Here is a 22,361-nt window from a genome sequence, read left to right as displayed (position 1 = left end):
TCTGACTGAACAGACCACCTGTTTGTCCACTTGCCAGAAGGATTGAGTGGAATCTAAAAATAGCTTGACCACATAAAATAAAACTGTCCATAGCGAGTGGTCGAGTAGATTTTTCGAGCCCTGCCTCAGCAAAAGAACCCCAACACACCTGTATTCACTGCACATTCAGCGAGTATTGATGTGCTGTTCCGAGAATACTACTTTTATTCCAAGTTAAGCCTGGACTTCAAACCCTCCCATGAGAAAGTGGCATCCCCTTTTGCAGAAGCCTTTACTGCACACACAGGGTATACTCACATTTGCCATAGCCTTTTACCTCTTCTGACAGATGTTAACAATACTTTAAAAGAACACAAGAAGAAGTAGTGCAGACAGTGGGCTTTGAACCACCCTTCTTCAACCATTGGGGGTTTCACGATTTGCTCCTGCTTAGACAGGTTTTCCATCAAGGCCATGACATATTCAGGTTAATTACAGTGTCTGATTTGCTTTCCTGTTGGTGATGGTGCTCAAGTAGTTCTTTTGTTAATCTGTAGCATGACATGCAGCGTGCAACTCAGTCAGTGCGCGTTGTTTATGGTATTTACTGACATGGTATTTAAATTGTTGTTTTATGGCTGTGTTTTTTTCTTTTTAGCAAGTATGTCCTGTTTGTCTTCATGGCAGTCTAAGTCTATTCACTAATCTCCCTTACAAGTTCATTTGTTTTACTTAGGTGTCCTGATAGAATGTTGTTTGATTGAGAGCTTTTTATCCACAAAATAAAGGTGTACATGCATGTCAGCTTTCCGCAGGTGCACCAAACATACTGACACAGTCTGAAAAGTATCTATTCAATATTTTGTTGCTTCTGCTTTTTAAGTTACAATATAAACTTCATCTTCCGACTCCTTTTTATACCAGACATCTTTGAGGATACCGCCTAACTTTGCTAATGCAGTCTATTCAGCAGAGGGACCTCACTCCCAGCTTCCAAGAGGTTACTTACTTTTGGCATTTTTTTAGGACATACAAGAGTTGCATAAACAGAATTGCCAACTGTTACCAAACACTTCCTCTGACAAAAGCCAGACCCATTAGTTTTGTCATGGCATGTTGAAAAGCAAGACCTGTTATCTTTGTCAATGTTTATTTAACATGAATCGTGTTACTCCAGTCTTGCAGTATTGCAGTTTAGTTGCAGGGTTGGGATGTCTTATGTACTGCACTGCATGTAAACCTGCAGATCCAAGATTCAAATAATTCTACTAACTCAGTAGGCTCACACACATTTTTGAAGACTTCCTATTGTAGCCTGCTGATCTATTGCAGCTTGCAGACCTAGCCCAGAGGGCAGGGTGCAAGTACCTGTATGTGAGGGCACCCCCTGCACTAGCAGAAGTGCCCCCACAAGCTCCATTTTCCTGGACTTTGTGAGTGCAGGGATGCCATTTTATGTGTGTACTGGACATAGGTCACTGAACATAGGTCACTACCTATGTCCAGCTACATAATGGTAACTCCGAACCTAGACATGTTTTGTATCAAACATGTCGGAATCATGCCCCAATACTGTTACAAGTATTGGAAGTATGATTCCATGCACGCTGGAGGCTCCTTAGAGGACCCCCAGCATTTCGACTACCAGTTTTACAGGGTTTTCCGGGCAACCCAAGCTGCTGTCACCCCTCAGACAGGTTTCTGTCCTCCTGTTGCTTGATCTGATTAAGCCCAGGAAGGCAGAACAAAGGATTTCCTTTGGGAGAGGGAAGTAACACTGGTTTTGCTTTGAAGGACACATTTGGTGCCCTCTGTTCATAAACCAGTCCACATCGGTTCAGGCACCCCCAGTCCCTGCTCTGGCGTGAAACTGGACAATGGGGAGTGACCACTTCCCTGTTCATCACCAACCCAGGGGTGGTGCCCAGAGCTCCTCCAGAGGGTCACTGGGTTCTGCATCTTGATTCCAAGGTTGGCAGGCAACTCTGGGAGCATCTGAGTGGCCCAGCCAGCCAGGTGGTGTCAGAGCCCATTCCTGATAGATGCTTACCTGGTTAGGTGACCAGTCCCCCTTTTAGGGCGATTTAGGGTCTTCCTCTGGGGTGGTTCCTCAGATTCAGCTTGCACGATTCCAGCAGGACTCCTCTGCAATCGCCACTTCGAATTCTGGCCACTAGAACTGCGATTGGACCCTGCAGGAACCGACAAAGCTGCAGATCCAAGAGGAAGACTCTTCTATAACATTGTTTCCAAGACTCTAGCCAGCTCTGCAACTTTTCCTTGGGCGTGCATCCTCAGAAGACAGCAACTCTTCAGTCTGCACAGGCAGAAATAAGGAATCCCCTTTGGAGTGAAGGAGTCACTCCCCTGCATCCTCAGGCACCTACAGCAACAACGACTGGCTGCATGGATCCCCTCTCCTGCTGAGGTGCGTGGATCCTGCATCACCAGTGGTGGTCTGGAGTGGTCCCCTTGGTCCTCCCTACCAGCTGTCTAACTTGGGTGGAGGTTAGCCTTTGTCTTCCTACGCAGGACACTGCGTGCACTGAGTCCCTTGCAGCTGCCAAGGCATGTTTGCATCTCCTTCAAGGGATTTTCAGGCAACATGCAGCTCCAGCCGCCGGCACTCCTTCCTGCGAAGCACAGCCCTCTGCTTGGGTCTCCTGTGACGTGGGATCTCCTTTTGTAGTTTTGCATGGGCTCCTTCTTGCACCTTCTGTGTCCTTGTCCTGTGGGACTCCTGTGGGTTTTGCCTGGACTTCTGTGGGCTCTCTTGATCACTGAGGGCCCCCTGTGACTCCCCCTCCTGGGTTGAGTCCTCCTGCACCTTGCTGGTCCCCAGAAGCTCCACTTTCCTCCAACCGCAAAGATTACCTTTTGCCAAGGCTTGTTGGAGGAATCCGGACACACAACCCAGTTGGCAGTCTTCTACCCGGCCTGGGACATCACCTGCATCCTTCAAAAACTCGACTCCGTCTTCAGGGGTGCAGTGCTGACCATCCTGTGTCCACCGGTGACCAACTCCTGCATCTTCAGTGTGGTGGGTAGGGGCTCCTTCCCCCACTGGACTCTGTTGTGCCTTCTGGACTTGGTCCCCTCTCTCCACAGGTCTTCCTTCACAGGAATCCACCGCTGGGGTCTTGCAGTCTCTTCAGGGTCTTGCATTTCTTCTCTTTTCTTCTTTGTGGGTAGTGTGGGGAAAATCCACTGGTTTACTCCTTTCTTCCTGGTTGCTGGGGGGTGTTGTGGTACTTACCTATGTGGTTTCCTGGTACCCCGAGCTCTCCTCTATACATTCCACTTACCTGAGTGGGAGTCCCATATTCGCATTCCATTTTATTTTTAGTATATGGTTTGGACACCCCCCAGGGTCAATATTCACTATTGTGTTTTACCCTGTTTTCTATGCCTGCCTCTAATTGCTTGTGTGTGTGTGTGTGTGTATAGTATTGCCTCTACAGTATTTTTAGTATTGTGTTACCATAATAAAGTTCCTTTATTTTTGTAACACTGTGTGTTTTCTTTCATGTGTATAAGTGCTGTGTTTCAACAGTGGTATTGCATGAGCTTTGCATGTCTCATAGATAAGCCTTGGCTGCTCATTCACTGCTCCTGCCTACACTACACTAATAGGGGATACCTGATATAAGGTGTAAGTACCTTAGGTATCCACCACACACCAGGCCAGCTTCCTACAACCTCCACTTGGGGTTACGTCCTAATCTGAAATTCAACATTTTGTGACAAAGTGCAGGGTCTGGTAGATAAAACATACGGAAAAACACTAGGATTACCCAGGATGTGGAGTATTAACCTAATCAAGGGTGTTTGGGCTAAATAAATAATTGTGCAAAGATAAAGATGATACTCAGTCATTTTAGCGTTTTTTTGTGGGAATGGGTCCCATCCCAAACACCCCTGAGGACAGAACATACTCCTTGTTAACATTCGTATATTTCAAAAGAGCCCTTGCCTACATTTAGTTACTCCACCACCTGATGAAAGTTTATTTAAACATTTAAAAACGTATACCAAACACCTGTGACCACCGTAATAAATTCATTTCATAGCGTATGCTTTGGATCATTGACCCCTTTTTTAGGTTTAACCAGCTGCTCTACATAGGGTCAGAATAACCCTTCTTTCTATACAAAATATTTCTGATCCCTAAAGTGCTAGTGTCAGGATTTTGTGAAACATTGCGTGTGAGTGGCATCCCTCAATATTGTAATTGAACTTCACAAGTGAACTTCCCTGTAAAAGTGCTCTGGATTTAATGGTTTTTATATGTTCATTCCAATGTCGATTTGTGGAATACAAGTCCTAAGTTATTATTTAAAGAGCATTCTGGTTCTCAAGTCTGAAACAAATACAGGATACAACATTACTGTTTCCTTTTCTTTGTTCTTCTGGTATTATCATCTAAATGTAATTCCTTTTTTGTTCGAATTCTTTAACTTTTCTTAAGAAATCAAAAGAGAGTTCACACACTAGTTTATCTCTTGGTCTCCTTTGGGAGTTACACGCAGAGTGTCTTTGTTTCCCACGATGGCTTGAGGATTATGGCTTTCAGGTGTGAAGTTTACAGCTGTGCCGCCATTCACTTATTGGGATGACTGAGAAAAGGCAATACGTTTTGCAAACAAAGGTGACTGATCTCTGTTTTCTTTCACTTGTTACACATGCACTTCCTAGCACGCATAATGCAGTACATTAGTAGGCTAAATGAATGGCACAGGCAACAAGCATGTTTTTATGCTGTGACTCTCAAGCGTCTCCAAGCATTCTCACAGTATGACGACCTCTGTTCAATGTTGGGGGTATTTTTGTTTTAGGTTTAAACTAGTTTGTGCGACTGCTGTAACGTTCCGGATTGCATGTGTATATAGAACCCGACTTGGGAAAGCCCTCTTGATCTTTCCCTCTTTTTCCATCTTCCATGTCACTATGCATCTCTGACATTTTACTTTATCTCTTGCTCCTTGCAGTCGAGGGACACCTGGAACCAGCATTCTCCTTCTTGGCCACGCTCGCAAGCAGCAGCAGTGAGGAGATTGAAACGCAGCTGCAAGAGCGTGTGGAGTCCTCTCGTCGGGCTGTGGCACAGATTGTAGCTGTGTATGACAAAATGCAGGCCAGGGTAGAGACCCTGTCTCTCAACCTTAACAGCAAAGGTGAGTTGTACTTGCACACCTGAGGGAGCAACTCAAAGTTCTGAAGAGACAGATCAACCACAGCAGCTTCTTCACTGTCCAGCCAGTTAGGTGTCAAGGTGAGCATTACACATCCTTCAAGGAGTAGAAGGATGATCTCCAAAAATCTAACAACAACAGATTGGGTAAAGTGTAACAAAGATGGCGACATAATGTCTCAAATTTAGAGTAAAGTTTGAGAGGTACAGTTGAGTTATGAAGTATGGAAATATGGTCTCACAACCTGAATGGCACATGTGAGAGGTATACAACTTTGTTGCAGCAGGGAAATGCTGTCCACAACTCAGCAGCAAAGATGACAACTAGAGAGGTAGTTGGCTATCTGACATGCGGCTAGGTTTCATGAAAACACAGCCAGTGCAAAATCACTTGGATTCGCCTTTGATGAAGAGCTTTCCTTCAAAGAACTCATCACCAAGGAAAAAAAGACTGCGTGGTATAAACTCTTGCTCCTGAAAATAGTGACGCACTTCTCACCCAAAGCCTACTTCAGAGCAGCAGTGCTGGACTTGTTCCTCTCCCATCTGCATGGCTGCAACACTGCGCTCAAGTAGCTTCCCTGATTCTACCCTGGAACACCTCTAAGGAATCCTGCATTTTCAGGGTTGTCCCCTTGCAACCAGGTTTTAATTTTGCAATACGATCGAAGTATTATTAGGTCACATTGCAAAATTTTGATTTGCGGGGGTATTAATTAGTCAGGTTGCAGTTTGAGACCCTTCTTTGATTTGCTACCAACACATGAATGGTGACCTGCAACAAACATTAGACCATCATGCCTTTATTTGTAGTCACCAACAGGATTTTTCTTTAAAAGAACCGGTGCTGCTTTTGTAAATAAACAAAATCTTTTTTCGGAACACATTTGGGGGTGGGGGGAGCATCTAGTAATACCCTGGACTAGTGCCTGCTCCCGTGTGAGGACGCCTGACACGCTTCACCTTATCGAATGGGTCTTTCAGGAGTTTTCAGTGGTCTGCTAAGTAATTGCGGTCACAAAGCATTGCACCAGGCCGTCCTGAATTGCAGTTAGTAAGGGAAGCTTCTTTCACAGCCCTTCCCAATTGGAATTACAAATGGGTCATTTTGCGAGTTGGATACAGTTTTTCAGTTTGTAAAATGAAAAAGGCCATGTTTGATTTGCAAACCACAGGATTGCGTTAATCACACGGCTGCGATCACAAAATAGTTTTGTTAATCAGGCCCAATTTTCATTGGACTCCTCCCTATGAAATTCCTAATGAACGGAAAGGATAAAAAAGGACAAAAATGGACGTTTGGCTCAATATCTGAGAGCTCATCTTGTTTCAAACAGTAGTAAACAGTGATCCTTGCATTTGTATGACCTTTCATTCTCTTTTTGGGGCTGGAGGGAGGTGGTCTTTTCTTGCCGTCCCTTTGGAGGACATTTGCTGTACTCGCCTCTAATGATGATTTTTGCTTTCCCTTTTGTGGAAGTTTTCTTGCTTTCTTTTGTGCTTTTCTTGGGGATTAATGCCCTCTCATGGCTCATGTTTTGTTGCACTCTCCTTGGCCTTTCCTTTTGTTGTCCTTGGGTGACTGTGCCAAGTTGCGTCATTATGTCTTTCATTGGACTGTCGCTGGTGTTTTCTTGTGCTCTACTAGGGTTCTTTGCGCTCTTGTTTGCATATCTTGCAGTTCTTTGGTCTGATTTGTTGAAGAATTCAGTGTCCTGAGTCTGTTCAAGGAGAATACGAGTGATTAAAAATGATTTGGTCATTCCCTAATTATGAATAGCATTTATATCTACTATGCAAGTGCCCGTGTGCTTGGATCATATTCTCCACATTACCTGGCCACATACCTCTTTCAGAGCCCGGCGTGGAGGAGCTGACTGTGAAGGAGTTGAATGCGCTCCTGATGCATGAGAACGGCCGTCTGCAGGAGCTGACAGACCTTCTGCAGGAGAAGCACAATGGAATGAAGCAGGAGGTAAATGAAAGGGTCACAGCTTGGAAATTGCTTCCTGTACTGGATAAACTACTTGATATTCTGGAACAGACAGTAGAAAGCGCGCTGTAAATAGATTCACAGACGTTTAGCCCTGTGCCTTCTACCTTCGATAAAACATAGCACACTATGTTAGGTGTTTGTATAAACCATAGTGCATGCTTATATTTGTTGTTATTGTCGATTTGCCCTCTGTCTGAAGCATTATTGAAATCATTCAGGGCCTCATTTCATTGGTATGGAATTGTGTGTACAATCGGGGAAACAGTGGACATCGGGTATGCAGTGAATATGCAGACTATAGGGTAACGCCCCAAGGATTACTAAGGCATTGTGATGGAGACTGCCTTTATAGCTGATCACCCCTTTGTTGTCATCAATTTCTCCTTAGTTCTCTAACCTGCAGGAGAAGGTGGAAACTGCAGAGTCCCGCGTGTCCGTGCTGGAAACCATGATTGAAGATCTTCAGTGGGACATTGACAAGATCCGAAAGAGGGAACAGAGACTCAATCGCCACTTGGCGGAAGTGCTGGAGAGGGTGAGTGCAGCGCTTACACTCAGTATTTTATTTGTGGTCAGAAAGCCAACTCCTAGAACATTATCATTCCTAGAGCATGAACATACACAAAGACCTTGTATGACGGATCGCCCACCATCCTCCTGGAGAACGGCTGAGAACAAGAGACCTACAGTTTCCTAATATGTTTGTGTGCAGCCCTTTCTGAGGTGTTTATTGCAGAGGAATGCCTGCATGTGTTCCACCTACACTCTCAATGCTTTTATGTTATGTCTTCAGAAACACATGCACATTTGTTTGGTGGGGGGCATACCTTTAACTTTCTGTTTTTTTTTATTTTTTTTATTCTCATCGTTAATAAGAACTTTTTTGGGCGAAGATAGACCAACAGCCCTGCAATCATGATAATGTACAGGAAGCCAAGATTGTTCTGAAGTACACTCTCCAGCTTCCCACAAAAGTACCCGGGCTAGGTATTCTCCTGGTACTGAACTACTCCCGTTCTTAGGAATATTTGGCTAGGGGTAGGTGCAATCATTTCTTTCAAAGAAGTTTAACCGAACCAGGTGCTAAATTGTCCTTGCAATTTGTAATTTATTTGAAGAATAGTTCCATTTAAAGCCCAATCAGGCTAACCTTGCTTTTTACTGATATTAATACTAATAACTTGAATAACTTAACATAACAATGGCGATCTTAAATCGTATGCCCTTACTCTAGTCAGATTCTGTCAAAAATGCATGTTAGTAGCCACTATCACTTTAAGAAAAAACTCAGTTAAAAACTCAGTTGTTTGGAAGATTTTGATTCCTGTCTGCATCAAAATGCTGTACGTTCTTGACTGTGGTCGTTTGAACAGTTACCTCCGTCCTTACTCAAATCCTTACCATGGTAAGCTTGTGCACTCCATAACATGTACTAACTGGGTTTTCATTTAATAATGCGGTAGGGAAGCAGGATCCCTTTGTTTCATTGCTGATGCCAACACAGACAAGATAAGCGTACAGTTGTAGGGACTAGTGATGAAAAGGAGATGAAATGTCTCAGTCAGTCTAATGACAGGCGATATATGCTGACAAAACCCTCAGCCCAGCGGTCTGTAGGTGACTTGAAAAGTCAGGTGGAAGCATGATAATTTGAGGCACGCATCTAAGAACCGAAGTCCTAAAATGGAATTTGGGTTTCCGTCATGTTTGGCACTTTAAAGGATTTTTGAGAATGAACACGAATGCACTTGTATCGTTGGAATATGATACTCCTCAGTGCACCTGCCATTAGAGTGTCCTCTATTTTTTTTAATCCACCCGTTAAATATTTATGGCCAGTATTTTTAAATCATGGAATAAAGTATCAGCTAGTTCTGTTGATGAGTCAGAACATCCCAGATATTCGTTAGCTCTTAGATATTGGACATTATGACCTCCTTCATTGCATGACCTCTTAACCTATTATTTTCCAACCCGTGTGTCTCTCATCAACCCACAGGTAAATTCCAAAGGTTACAAGGTTTACGGAGCAGGGAGCAGTGTGTACGGTGGGACCATTACTATCAATGCTCGAAAGGTATGTATTTGTAAAATTACTTCTATCCATTTAAGTGTTGATTAATTATTTCACAAAATCTGTTATGCATGTGCATGTTTGCCGGTGCGCAGCACCAGAACTCCTTTTCTGAGCATTGGCACCTTCTTGCTCTTACAGTAGATGTTTAACAGAGATTCGGAGTAGCGGGTTGAAGAGGGGAGATTGCCTTCCCACTCCCATGCACACATTTTTAGGACTGTGCATGGATTTGTAAGTTAAGCAGAAGGGAAGCACGTTGCAATATTAGCCATAGAAACACAGTGTTACCATTATGTTGTGAGGGAGGGTCAATGGATGGCCGTAAAGCAGGTGAACCATACGGTGCGCTTCCCATAGTGATAATTTAGGATAGAATTTAGGCAAAAAAGTTGTTAGGTTGAGCATGGCAGCGCGCAAGCGCTGCTTTTCCGACGTGTTGGTATGGATCTGGGCTTTTAACAACACCCACTGCACGCCCATCACTATCACTCGTTCGTGGGTTTGCCCTTCAAAAATCCTTTGGCATTGGTAAATGGTTTACGTTTGTCCCTCCTTGGGTAGGTTTTGTTACCGCCTTGGCCATCGCCCCTGTTACATGGCTATTTGCACTTTTGCCAATACGTTTGACTGCGAGCGAACTTCTTTTTCCTTTTGAGTGTCTCTTCACGCTGGTACTAATGGTGGTCGTAGTGCTGTGAATCGTCTCGCTATTGTGAAACTGTTTTACTTTTCATTTTCAATTTATGTGGCATAAAAAGTCCAGTTAGGACTTTACAACGATAATGGCTCTAACTCGAGCAAATGCGAGACCCATTGCATTGCAAATGCTTGTTTTAGTGTAGGCACCAACAGATACATTCATCATATTCTTGCAGTCAATCCAGCAGGGCTGCTGTTGACTTTTTCCCTCCTTGAGCTAAGATATCGGGTATCATGGTCTTTCCTGCTCTCTGCATATGGCCAAAGTGTAATGGCAGCACCACCAGTAAGCAGTAAATCCTGTGGCGTTTTGTTTTGGGATTAGCTAAACAGTAGTCTGTTTCTGAACTGCCGTCTTAATTGCAGAGTGGCACAGAGTGCAGTTTGAGACGGGGCACGCCTAGGCCTCCACAACCTTGTGAGCACTAACAAGCACAATGAAACACTGCTTGTTTAAGTTACTGTCCCAGGCCAGATTGAACTTACTCTCTTAGCTCGTGCCATTGAGCTAAATGTGTGCAGGGCATTTTAAGGTGTGGACCCACTGCCGCACTGCCCTACTGTTCTGGTTCACCCACCCATGCAGATGCCTACAGCCTGCGTCTCTAGTGTGGTGGCTCCAAGCAGTCCTAACCTGGTCCAGCTTCAAGTACCTCACACTGTAATTTGTAAAGACTTTGAGAAGGGTGCTGTGTTGCTGGTCTATGCTTCTCAAGACTTTGTATTATCTAAGTCTTGTGAATGATGAAGCGACGATCCCAGCAGAGTGCTCCCGCCCCAAGGCATCAATCACCATTTGCAAAGAAATAGAAGCCTTTAACAAAATAAGAGGACACCCTACCCAGGCTCTACATTGAGACTGTCCTAGGTGTGGCTGTTAGGTCCTAGATAAGAAACCGGGGGCCACTTGGCACCTCAGAGTTGATGAGGGGGGTTCCTTTTGTGGGGCCAGGGGTGAGGAGAAGTGGCCAGGTTCCTGGAGTGAGAGAATGCTGCAGGTTCCTGGAATGAGAGTTCAGAGGATCCTGGAAAAAGAAACAGCCATAGGATGCTGGGAGACGCAAGTTAGGGAATGGAATGTATGTGTTGGGAATTAGTGCTGCTGTGGGACATTATTGGGAGGGAGGAAGTCTTGCTGCAGGTACCTGTTGGCAGAAAGCAATGCAGGATCATGAATAGAGAGTGTTGTGGAAACCTACAGTTAAGGAGTTAGTCCTTCAGGAGCCTAGATGAATGGGGTGCTGCAGTTGCCTGGAGAGAAAACAATCAGAAATGGAGAAAACAATCGGGTGAGATTGGGGCATCATCTTGGAGAGAACAAGTGTTAGCAGTTGCTCTGGAGGATTGCTGTGGAATTACTAGTGCTAAGAGGCTGAACCATAGACAACATTCAATAGCAGCAAAATTAGAAATTGTGAGCAATCCAGGCTTTTTATTTGCATTCTGCTACCTGTAGTCTTATTTATCCCATAATAAACGTGGGTCCATAAGTAAAAGAATGCAAATAAAAAACCTAGTCTGGATGAGTTAGAAAAGAATAGGGAAAAACTGTGTCCCCATTCCCTCCTGTGCACTGCTCTAGTGCTTACTGTATTTATATTTCTGTTTGGAACAAGTCCTAAGCTTTGATTTTGTTGTTTACTATAGTGCCGGAAGTACTTATTACTACTAGGGGCTATAACTCTACTTAAGGTTAATAATTACATTTACAGTGTGTCTGGGATAGGAAATGGACATGCATCAGTGGTGAAAGTGGACTATTAAGAAAAACCTTAGGCCCTTGCACTCATTTATTTTTTACAGATTGAACAATGCGTAACACCATTGTGATGCCAGCTCTGCAGGCATTCCTGGAAGCAAAAGAGATGTCGAGACATAGTGGAGTCACATGCTGAGTTATAAAGTGAACAATGTAATAAGGACTACAAATACACAACACATTAAAAACTGAAAATTGAAATAACATTCATCCTGAATCAAAATAATGAATAACAATTTCAACTCCAACCGGGAGGCGAAGGGTTATGGTGCATTTTTGTTGCAATCTTCTATTGGGCTCCTGAAACAAACTTTCTGTTTTGCTATATTCTCTGCACGTCTTATGGATCGCTTGTCCATTATATTAGATATGTCACACAATTTATGTTCCTAATGAAGGAGCAAAACAACTTTAGAGGAATAGACATGTAAGTTCTATCACCATAAAACAGACAAGAGCAGTGTGTATGCAGATCCTCCCTCTGCACATACACATTCATGGACAGCTCCTTGCCATACCTGAACAGCCTCCTCTTGGCATGTTTTAATTATATTTCTAGCTGACCGTTTGTCAAGTCATGTCAAAAGTAGAACTGTAATGCGTTACATTCTTGCTGTTTAGGAGACACATCTCCATATAATCACTATTATGTGAGGTATGTGTGTTTTAGGCATGAGTTCCTACAACCACTATTTTTGTTTTAAATTAATGTCCATGGCATGTGTAGCTATAAATACACAAAGCCTCGCTCGATGCAACCTGGAGCACCGACAGGAGGATAGCACCCCGATATGTTTGAGGTTCACGGCACTGAGGAGGAACCCAGAGTCTGAGCCTTCGTGTACACAGCCCAGACCTGAGCTCCCACTTGGTCCCAATTCTGAGGCTGTGCCTAGGATATCTCCCACAAAGCATCTAACTCCTACGAGAGGCAGCAAAACCAGCAGCAACCTGCTTGTGGCTACTTCATGGTAGCCTAGAGAAGCAGCACCGCCAAAGGCAAAGGTAGAGGAGGTGCGGCCAAGGCAGCTGCCCCTGCTAAACAGTGACCCTCCCTCTCCCTACTTCCCTGGTCACACTCCACCTGTCACAGGAAGACTGCAGGGGTTCCTCCCACAGTGGGAAAGAATCACCTCTGACCAATGGGTCTTTCCATAATCAGGTAGAGTTACTGCTTAGAACTCACTGCATCTCCACCAAACATCCCTCCCCCATAGACACCACCTCTGCTCAGAACGCCAGCATCTCCTTCAGGTGGAGGTTCAGGCACTCCTCACCAAAGGCGAAGTAGAGACCGTATCACCACCTCGATGCATCAGAGTTGTACTCCTTGACTCCTCTATCCCTAAGAAGGACGAGTCACTCAAACCTATACTCAACCTGAGGTCCCTGAATGAGTACATCCTGTCGGAGCACTTCCTCGTGGTCACACTACAAGATGTCATGCCCCTGCTGCTGCAAAGGCGACTTCATGACCGCTCTCGAACTGAAGGTCACTTATTTCCACATTCCAATCCACTCTGCTCACTACAGCTATTTGCTGTTCGTGGTAAGTATTTTCAGTTCAAATTGCTGTTCTTTGGTGACACTACAGCCCACAGAGTATTTACAAAATGCCTTGCTGTGGTAGTCGCTCATCTCCGGAGAGGAGGCATCCATGTGTTCCCTTACTCAGACCACAATAGACCCCTTGCACAGTCTAGTGTCCACCATCAACACAGTCATGTTCCACCTTCAGATGCAGCCTTTCCAGTGTGCCGCTCTCAATACATTCATCAGGAAAGCTTACCCCAGTCAAACACAGAGTTCAAGCTTTCCAGCTGCCTCTATTTCAGCCACATCACCATTTAAAATGGTCAGAACTGTGGTGCGCCTCTTTCGCATAATGCCCTCTTCTATTGCTATAGTTTCCCACGCGAGGTCACATATGCGTTCTCTACAAGGCTGCCAAGCAGCACAATGATCTCGGGTGGAGGGTCACTGGGAAGATCTAGTGTTGATTTGGGCCAGCACCCATCACTCTCTGTAGTGGTGGAACAACAAAAATCTGTTGCAGGCTGGCCTTTTCTCAACCCAGTCCCACATGTGACCATCATGACTGATGCCTCACTCATGGGATGGGGGGTGCATATACAGGATATGACAATCAAGGGCGTGTGGGCACCTCACTCACCGTTCTTCCACATCAGCTTTGTAGGGCTAATAGCCATCCAGTTGGCTCTCAAGGCCGCCTTCTGCTAGGTGCTTTGGGAAGCTGGCTATCTATGCAAGTGTGCCAAACTTAAGGGTACACTACGCAGGTGGTACAGGCAACCCTTTTTGGCTTACAGGGGTTACATTTATAATCTCAAATGCTCTCTTTTGTGGTAGTGTGGGTGAGCAATTTAGACAGGGTAGTTCTAAACATTTGTTGAATGCACAATAAATGAGACACACACTGAAGAAGAAACTCAAGACCAATTTAGAAAAATTACAGATTTTTCTATAATTTTAGACACCAAAATCATGGGTATCAGGTAGGTACTTTCGGAGACATTATTTTTTACAGTAGACACAAATACTGAAATAACGGTTGTAAAGAAATGGCTCCCTGTTGCAGTTACCCCCCACTTTTTGCCTGATACTGATGCTGACTTGACTGAGAAGTGTGCTGGGACCCTGCTAACCAGGCCCCAGCACCAGTGTTCTTTCACCTAAAATGTACTTTTGATTCCACAATTGGCACACCCTGGCATCCAGGTAAGTCCCTTGTAACTGGTACCCCTGGTACCAAGGGCCCTGATGCCAGGGAAGATCTCTAAGGGCTGCAGCATATCTTATGCCACCCTGGGGACCCCTCACTCAGCACAGACACACTGCTTGCCAGCTTGTGTGTGCTGATGAGAACAAAACGAGTAAGTCGACATGGCACTCCCCTCAGGGTGCCATGCCAACCTCACACTGCCTATGCAGTATAGATAAGTCACCCCTCTAGTAGGCCTTACAGCCCTAAGGCAGGGTGCACTATACCATAGGTGAGGGCACCAGTGCATGAGCACTATGCCCCTACAGTGTCTAAGCAAAACCTTAGACATTGTAAGTGCAGGGTAGCCATAAGAGTATATGGTCTGGGAGTCTGTCAAAAACGAACTCCACAGCTCCATAATGGCTACACTGAATACTGGGAACTTTAGTATCAAACTTCTCAGAATAATAAACCCACACTGATGCCAGTGTTGGATTTATTAAAAAATGCACACAGAGAGCATCTTGGAGATGCCCCCTGTATTTTACCCAATTGTTCAGTGCAGGACTGACTGGTCTGTGCCAGCCTGCTGCTGAGAGACGAGTTTCTGACCCCATGCGGTGAGAGCCTTTGTGCTCTCTGGGGACAGAAACAAAGCCTGCTCTGGGTGGAGGTGCTTCACACCTCCCCCCTGCAGGAACTGTAACACCTAGCAGTAAGCTTCAAAGGCTCAAGCTTCGTGTTACAATGCCCCAGGGCACTCCAGCTAGTGGAGATGCCCGCCCCCTGGTCACAGCCCCCACTTTTGGCGGCAAGTCCAGGAGAGATAATGAGAAAAACAAGGAGGAGTCACTGGCCAGTCAGGACAGCCGCTAAGGTGTCCTGAGCTGAGGTGACTCTGACTTTTAGAAATCCTCCATCTTGTAGAAGGAGGATTCCCCCAATAGGGATAGGAATGTGACCCCCTCCCCTTGGGAGGAGGCACAAAGAGGGTGTACCCACCCTCAGGGCTAGTAGCCATTGGCTACTAACCCCCCAGACCTAAACACGCCCTTAAATTTAGTATTTAAGGGCTTCCCTGAACCTAAGAATTTAGATTCCTGAAACCTACAAGAAGAAGAAGACTGCTGAGCTGAAAAACCCCTGCAGAGGAAGAACAGAAGACACCAACTGCTTTGGCCCCAGTCCTACCGGCCTGTCTCCTGCCTTCCAAAGAAACCTGCTCCAGCGACGCTTTCCAAAGGACCAGCGACCTCTGAATCCTCAGAGGACTGCCCTGCTTCAAGAAAAACAAGGAACTCCCGAGGACAGCGGCCCTGCTCCAAAAGACTGCAACTTTGTTTCAAAGGAGCAGATTTAAAGACCCCTGCAACTCCCCGCAAGAAGCGTGAGACTTGCAACACTGCACCCGGCGACCCCGACTCGACTGGTGGAGAAACAACACCTCAGGGAGGACCCTCCGGCGACTCCGAGACCGTGAGTAACCAAAGTTGTCCCCCCTGAGCCCCCACAGCGACGCCTGCAGAGGGAATCCCGAGGCTCCCCCTGACCGCGACTGCCTGAACCTAAAGTCCCGACGGCTGGAAAAGACCCTGCACCCGCAGCCCCCAGCACCTGAAGGAACGGAACTTCTGTGCAGGAGTGACCCCCAGGAGGCCCTCTCCCTTGCCCAGGTGGTGGCTACCCCGAGGAGCCCCCCCTTGCCTGCCTGCACCGCTGAAGAGACCCCTTGGTCTCTCATTGAAAACCCGATGCGTGTTTGCACACTGCACCCGGCCGCCCCCGCGCTGCTGAGGGTGTACTTTCTGTGTGGACTTGTGTCCCCCCCGGTGCCCTACAAAACCCCCCTGGTCTGCCCTCCGAAGACGCGGGTACTTACCTGCTGGCAGACCGGAACCGGGGCACCCCCTTCTCTCCATTGAAGCCTATGTGTTTTGGGCACCTCTTTGACCTCTGCACCTGACCGGCCCTGAGCTGCTGGTGTGGTAACTTTGGGGTTGCTCTGAACCCCCAACGGTGGGCTACCTTGGACCCAAACCTGAGACTTGTAAGTGATTTACTTACCTGCTAAAACTAACAATAACTTACCTCCCCCAGGAACTGTGAAAATTGCACTGTGTCCACTTTTAAAACAGCTATTTGTGTTTTATGTGAAAAGTATATATGCTGTTGTAATTATTCAAATTTCCAAAAGTACTTACCTGCAATACCTTTCAAATGAGATATTACATGTAGAATTTGAACCTGTGGTTCTTAAAATAAACTAAGAAAAGATATTTTTCTATAACAAAACCTATTGGCCTGGATTTGTCTCTGAGTGTGTGTTCCTCATTTATTGCCTGTGTGTATGTACAACAAATGCTTAACACTACTCCTTTGATAAGCCTACTGCTCGACCACACTACCACATAATAGAGCATTAGTATTATCTCTTTTTGCCACTATCTTACCTCTAAGGGGAACCCTTGGACACTGTGCATACTATTCCTTACTTTGAAATAGTGCATACAGAGCCAACTTCCTACATTGGTGGCAGCGGTGGGATACAAGAATTTGCATTTGCTGGACTACTCAGCCAATACCTGATCACACGACAAATTCCAAAAATTGTCATTAGAAATTGTTTTTGCAATTTGAACTATTTTTTCTAAATTCTTAAAAGACCTGCTAGGGCCTTGTGTTAGATCCTGTTTAGCATTTCTTTTAGAGTTTAAAAGTTTGGTAAAAGTTTGAATTAGATTCTAGAACTAGTTTTAGATTCTTAAAAAGTATTCCAACTTTTAGAAGCATAATGTCTAGTACAGAGATGAATGTGGTGGAACTCGACACCACCCCTTACCTCCATCTTAAGATGAGGGAGCTAAGGTCACTCTGTAAAATAAAGAAAATAACAATGGGCCCCAGACCTTCCAAACTACAGCTCCAGGAGCTTTTGGCAGAGTTTGAAAGAGCCAACCCCTCTGAGGATGGCAACACAGAGGATGAAGATAGTGACTTGGAGGGCAATTCCCCCCCTCCAGTCCTACTTGGGGAGAACAGGGCTGCTCAAGCCCTGACTCCAAACATAATAGTCAGAAATGCTGTGTCCCTCACAGGAGAGACCAACATCTCTGAAATCACTGAGGATAGCCCCAGTGAAGAGGACATCCAATTAGCCAGGATGGCCAAGAGATTGGCTCTGGAAAGACAGATCCTAACCATAGAAAGGGAAAGAAAAGAGATGGGCCTAGGACCCATCAATGGTGGCAGCAACATAAATAGGGTCAGAGATTCTCCTGACATGCTAAAAATCCCTAAAGGGATTGTAACTAAATATGAAGATGGTGATGACATCACCAAATGGTTCACAGCTTTTGAGAGGGCTTGTGTAACCAGAAAAGTAAACAAATCTCACTGGGGTGCTCTCCTTTGGGAAATGTTCACTGGAAAGTGTAGGGATAGACTCCTCACACTCTCTGGAAAAGATGCAGAATCTTATGACCTCATGAAGGGAACCCTGATTGAGGGCTTTGGATTCTCCACTGAGGAGTATAGAATTAGATTCAGGGGGGCTCAAAAATCCTCGAGGCAGACCTGGGTTGATTTTGTAGACTACTCAGTGAAAACACTGGATGGTTGGGTAACTGGAAATGAAGTGCATGACTATGTTGGGCTTTATAATTTGTTTATGAAAACACATTTTAAGTAACTGCTTCAATGAAAAGTTGCATCAGTATCTGGTAGACCTAGGTCCAATTTCTCCCCAAGAATTGGGAAAGAAGGCAGACCACTGGGTCAAGACTAGGGTAACCAAAACTTCCACTAGGGGTGACCAAAAGAAAGGGGTTACAAAACCTCCTCAGGAGAAAGTGGGTGACACTAGAAACAAAGAAAAAGAGTCCTCTGTAGGCCCCCAAAAACCAGAACAGGTGGGTGGGCCCCAAGACACAACCCAAAACAAAGGTGGGTACCAGGGTAAGAACTGGGATGCCACTAAGGCATGGTGCCATAACTGTAGACAGACGGGGCACCACACCAAGGACACTTCTTGTCCCAAAAACAAACCCCCTAGCAAAATCCCAGGGGTGACCAGTGTAGCTATTGGGGATGACTCCTCAGATGAGGAGGTCTTCATAGCCTTCAACTGGAAAAAGGGCCCAACAGGTGAGTTGGAGATTCCAGAGGGAAGTAGACACTTCCACCACCTACTGGTGAATGGAATCCCAGCCACTGCCCTGAGAGACACTTGTGCCAGTCACACTATTGTGCATGACAGGCTGGTGTTCTCAAACCAGTACATCCCAGGTGAGATGGCCAGAGTAAGAGTTAGCCCAGACAGGGTCACTGATAGGCCTGTGGCTTTTGTGCCCATAGAAGTGGGTGGGACTTTTAGCTGGAGAAGGGTGGTTGTCAGTACAGACCTCCCCCTTGATTGTCTCCTTGGAAATGACTACCCAGAGGTTAGTCAGAGCCCAAGAGAGGAACTGGTCCAGTGCCAGTCCTCTCCCAAGGATTCTGGAGGTCCTGCCCCTGCAGTAACTGCAAGCAGGCCCCAGAAGAAAAAGAAAAGAAAACACTGTAGGAAGGGTGGACAACCTTTAGCCAAGGTTCCAGCAAGCCAAGGAGATTCTGCTCCAGTAGGGGAGAACTCCAAAAGTGCCTCTGATAAAGTCCAAACTGACCCACAAGAAGTCCTGGCTAGTCAGGCAACTGTTAAGCCTGAGTGGGTGGCTCCTCAGCTAACAGAAGAAAGAGTGGAAGAAGGGTGTTTACTACAAGATGTGGTAACCCCCCACTCTAATACAGCAGACAGGCACTCTGAACCCGAAGAAGCCTGTAACTTAGCCCCTTCCCTTGTAGGTGAAGAGCTAAAGGTGTGGTTCTGGGCACTGACCGCTGTCAGTGGCCTCTGCTGGGTGTTAGCCTTTATGGCTGCACTCTCCTTGGCATGGTGGTCAGACCCCATGCCAAATAGCAAGTTAGGCCCCCTGACCCTGTTGGTCATGGTGGGGTTACTCCAGCTCTGGGTAACCTCTTTGGGTAAGCTAGGGGTGACCCTGGCTAAGATAAGATTAGCAGAGGTGGATACCTCTAACCCCAAAATAGAGAGAATGGGTGAAGACATTAAAAGCACAGACAAGAGGCAGTTCAGATTAGGTCCTATCACTGTGGAAGTGGGTCAGTTCCCCAGAGGGAATGACCTGGACAGGAGGATGTAAGGCAGAGTAGGCCCTGCAACAAACCAGCCTATTTCCTCTACTCTTCCTCGCCTGACAGACAAGGAAGACTCTCCCAGCTTTGGCTGAGTCTCCTGGCCTGTGGGGGGGCTTGTGTAAAGAAATGGCTCCCTGTTGCAGTTACCCCCCACTTTTTGCCTGATACTGATGCTGACTTGACTGAGAAGTGTGCTGGGACCCTGCTAACCAGGCCCCAGCACCAGTGTTCTTTCACCTAAAATGTACTTTTGATTCCACAATTGGCACACCCTGGCATCCAGGTAAGTCCCTTGTAACTGGTACCCCTGGTACCAAGGGCCCTGATGCCAGGGAAGGTCTCTAAGGGCTGCAGCATATCTTATGCCACCCTGGGGACCCCTCACTCAGCACAGACACACTGCTTGCCAGCTTGTGTGTGCTGATGAGAACAAAACGAGTAAGTCGACATGGCACTCCCCTCAGGGTGCCATGCCAACCTCACACTGCCTATGCAGTATAGATAAGTCACCCCTCTAGTAGGCCTTACAGCCCTAAGGCAGGGTGCACTATACCATAGGTGAGGGCCACCAGTGCATGAGCACTATGCCCCTACAGTGTCTAAGCAAAACCTTAGACATTGTAAGTGCAGGGTAGCCATAAGAGTATATGGTCTGGGAGTCAGTCAAAAACGAACTCTACAGCTCCATAATGGCTACACTGAATACTGGGAAGGTTAGTATCAAACTTCTCAGAATAATAAACCCACACTGATGCCAGTGTTGGATTTATAAAAAAATGCACACAGAGAGCATCTTAGAGATGCCCCCTGTATTTTACCCAATTGTTCAGTGCAGGACTGACTGGTCTGTGCCAGCCTGCTGCTGAGAGACGAGTTTCTGACCCCATGCGGTGAGAGCCTTTGTGCTCTCTGGGGACAGAAACAAAGCCTGCTCTGGGTGGAGGTGCTTCACACCTCCCCCCTGCAGGAACTGTAACACCTAGCAGTAAGCTTCAAAGGCTCAAGCTTCGTGTTACAATGCCCCAGGGCACTCCAGCTAGTGGAGATGCCCGCCCCCTGGACACAGCCCCCACTTTTGGCGGCAAGTCCAGGAGAGATAATGAGAAAAACAAGGAGGAGTCACTGGCCAGTCAGGACAGCCCCTAAGGTGTCCTGAGCTGAGGTGACTGTGACTTTTAGAAATCCTCCATCTTGTAGAAGGAGGATTCCCCGAATAGGGATAGGAATGTGACCCCCTCCCCTTGGGAGGAGGCACAAAGAGGGTGTACCCACCCTCAGGGCTAGTAGCCATTGGCTACTAACCCCCCAGACCTAAACACGCCCTTAAATTTAGTATTTAAGGGCTTCCCTGAACCTAAGAATTTAGATTCCTGAAACCTACAAGAAGAAGAAGACTGCTGAGCTGAAAAACCCCTGCAGAGGAAGAACAGAAGACACCAACTGCTTTGGCCCCAGTCCTACCGGCCTGTCTCCTGCCTTCCAAAGAAACCTGCTCCAGCGACGCTTTCCAAAGGACCAGCGACCTCTGAATCCTCAGAGGACTGCCCTGCTTCAAGAAAAACAAGGAACTCCCGAGGACAGCGGCCCTGCTCCAAAAGACTGCAACTTTGTTTCAAAGGAGCAGATTTAAAGACCCCTGCAACTCCCCGCAAGAAGCGTGAGACTTGCAACACTGCACCCGGCGACCCCGACTCGACTGGTGGAGAAACAACACCTCAGGGAGGACCCTTTGGCGACTCCGAGACCGTGAGTAACCAAAGTTGTCCCCCCTGAGCCCCCACAGCGACGCCTGCAGAGGGAATCCCGAGGCTCCCCCTGACCGCGACTGCCTGAACCTAAAGTCCCGACGGCTGGAAAAGACCCTGCACCCGCAGCCCCCAGCACCTGAAGGAACTGACCTTCTGTGCAGGAGTGACCCCCAGGAGGCCCTCTCCCTTGCCCAGGTGGTGGCTATCCCGAGGAGCCCCCCCCCCCTTGCCTGCCTGCACCGCTGAAGAGACCCCTTGGTCTCTCATTGAAAACCATTGAAAACCCGACGCATGTTTGCACACTGCACCCGGTTGCCCCCGCGCTGCTGAGGGTGTACTTTCTGTGTGGACTTGTGTCCCCCCCGGTGCCCTACAAAACCCCCCTGGTCTGCCCTCCGAAGACGCGGGTACTTACCTGCTGGCAGACCGGAACCGGGGCACCCCCTTCTCTCCATTGAAGCCTATGTGTTTTGGGCACCTCTTTGACCTCTGCACCTGACCGGCCCTGAGCTGCTGGTGTGGTAACTTTGGGGTTGCTCTGAACCCCCAACGGTTGGCTACCTTGGACCCAAACCTGAGACTTGTAAGTGATTTACTTACCTGCTAAAACTAACAATAACTTACCTCCCCCAGGAACTGTGAAAATTGCACTGTGTCCACTTTTAAAACAGCTATTTGTGTTTTATGTGAAAAGTATATATGCTATTGTAATTATTCAAAGTTCCAAAAGTACTTACCTGCAATACCTTTCAAATGAGATATTACATGTAGAATTTGAACCTGTGGTTCTTAAAATAAACTAAGAAAATATATTTTTCTATAACAAAACCTATTGGCCTGGATTTGTCTCTGAGTGTGTGTTCCTCATTTATTGCCTGTGTGTATGTACAACAAATGCTTAACACTACTCCTTTGATAAGCCTACTGCTCGACCACACTACCACAAAATAGAGCATTAGAATTATCTCTTTTTGCCACTATCTTACCTCTAAGG

The 22,361-nt window shown here is 46.5% G+C and overlaps 1 protein-coding gene across 2 annotated transcripts in view; it reads left to right on the top strand.

The window, feature by feature from the left end:
* The window catches only part of RNF20 (ring finger protein 20), a 107,866-nt gene that overhangs the window by 15,554 nt on the left and 69,951 nt on the right, over positions 1 to 22,361 (top strand). For both annotated transcript variants that reach the window (XM_069232896.1, XM_069232897.1), the window contains exons 5-8: positions 4,968 to 5,153; positions 7,027 to 7,145; positions 7,555 to 7,701; positions 9,166 to 9,243. In XM_069232896.1, coding sequence (XP_069088997.1) covers positions 4,968 to 5,153; positions 7,027 to 7,145; positions 7,555 to 7,701; positions 9,166 to 9,243 — 530 coding nt within the window. The remainder of the gene's footprint in view (positions 1 to 4,967; positions 5,154 to 7,026; positions 7,146 to 7,554; positions 7,702 to 9,165; positions 9,244 to 22,361) is intronic.

This window comes from Pleurodeles waltl, chromosome 4_2 (assembly GCF_031143425.1).
Source record: "Pleurodeles waltl isolate 20211129_DDA chromosome 4_2, aPleWal1.hap1.20221129, whole genome shotgun sequence".
NCBI lineage: Eukaryota > Metazoa > Chordata > Amphibia > Caudata > Salamandridae > Pleurodeles > Pleurodeles waltl.
This window is presented reverse-complemented; position numbering and strand designations above follow the sequence as displayed.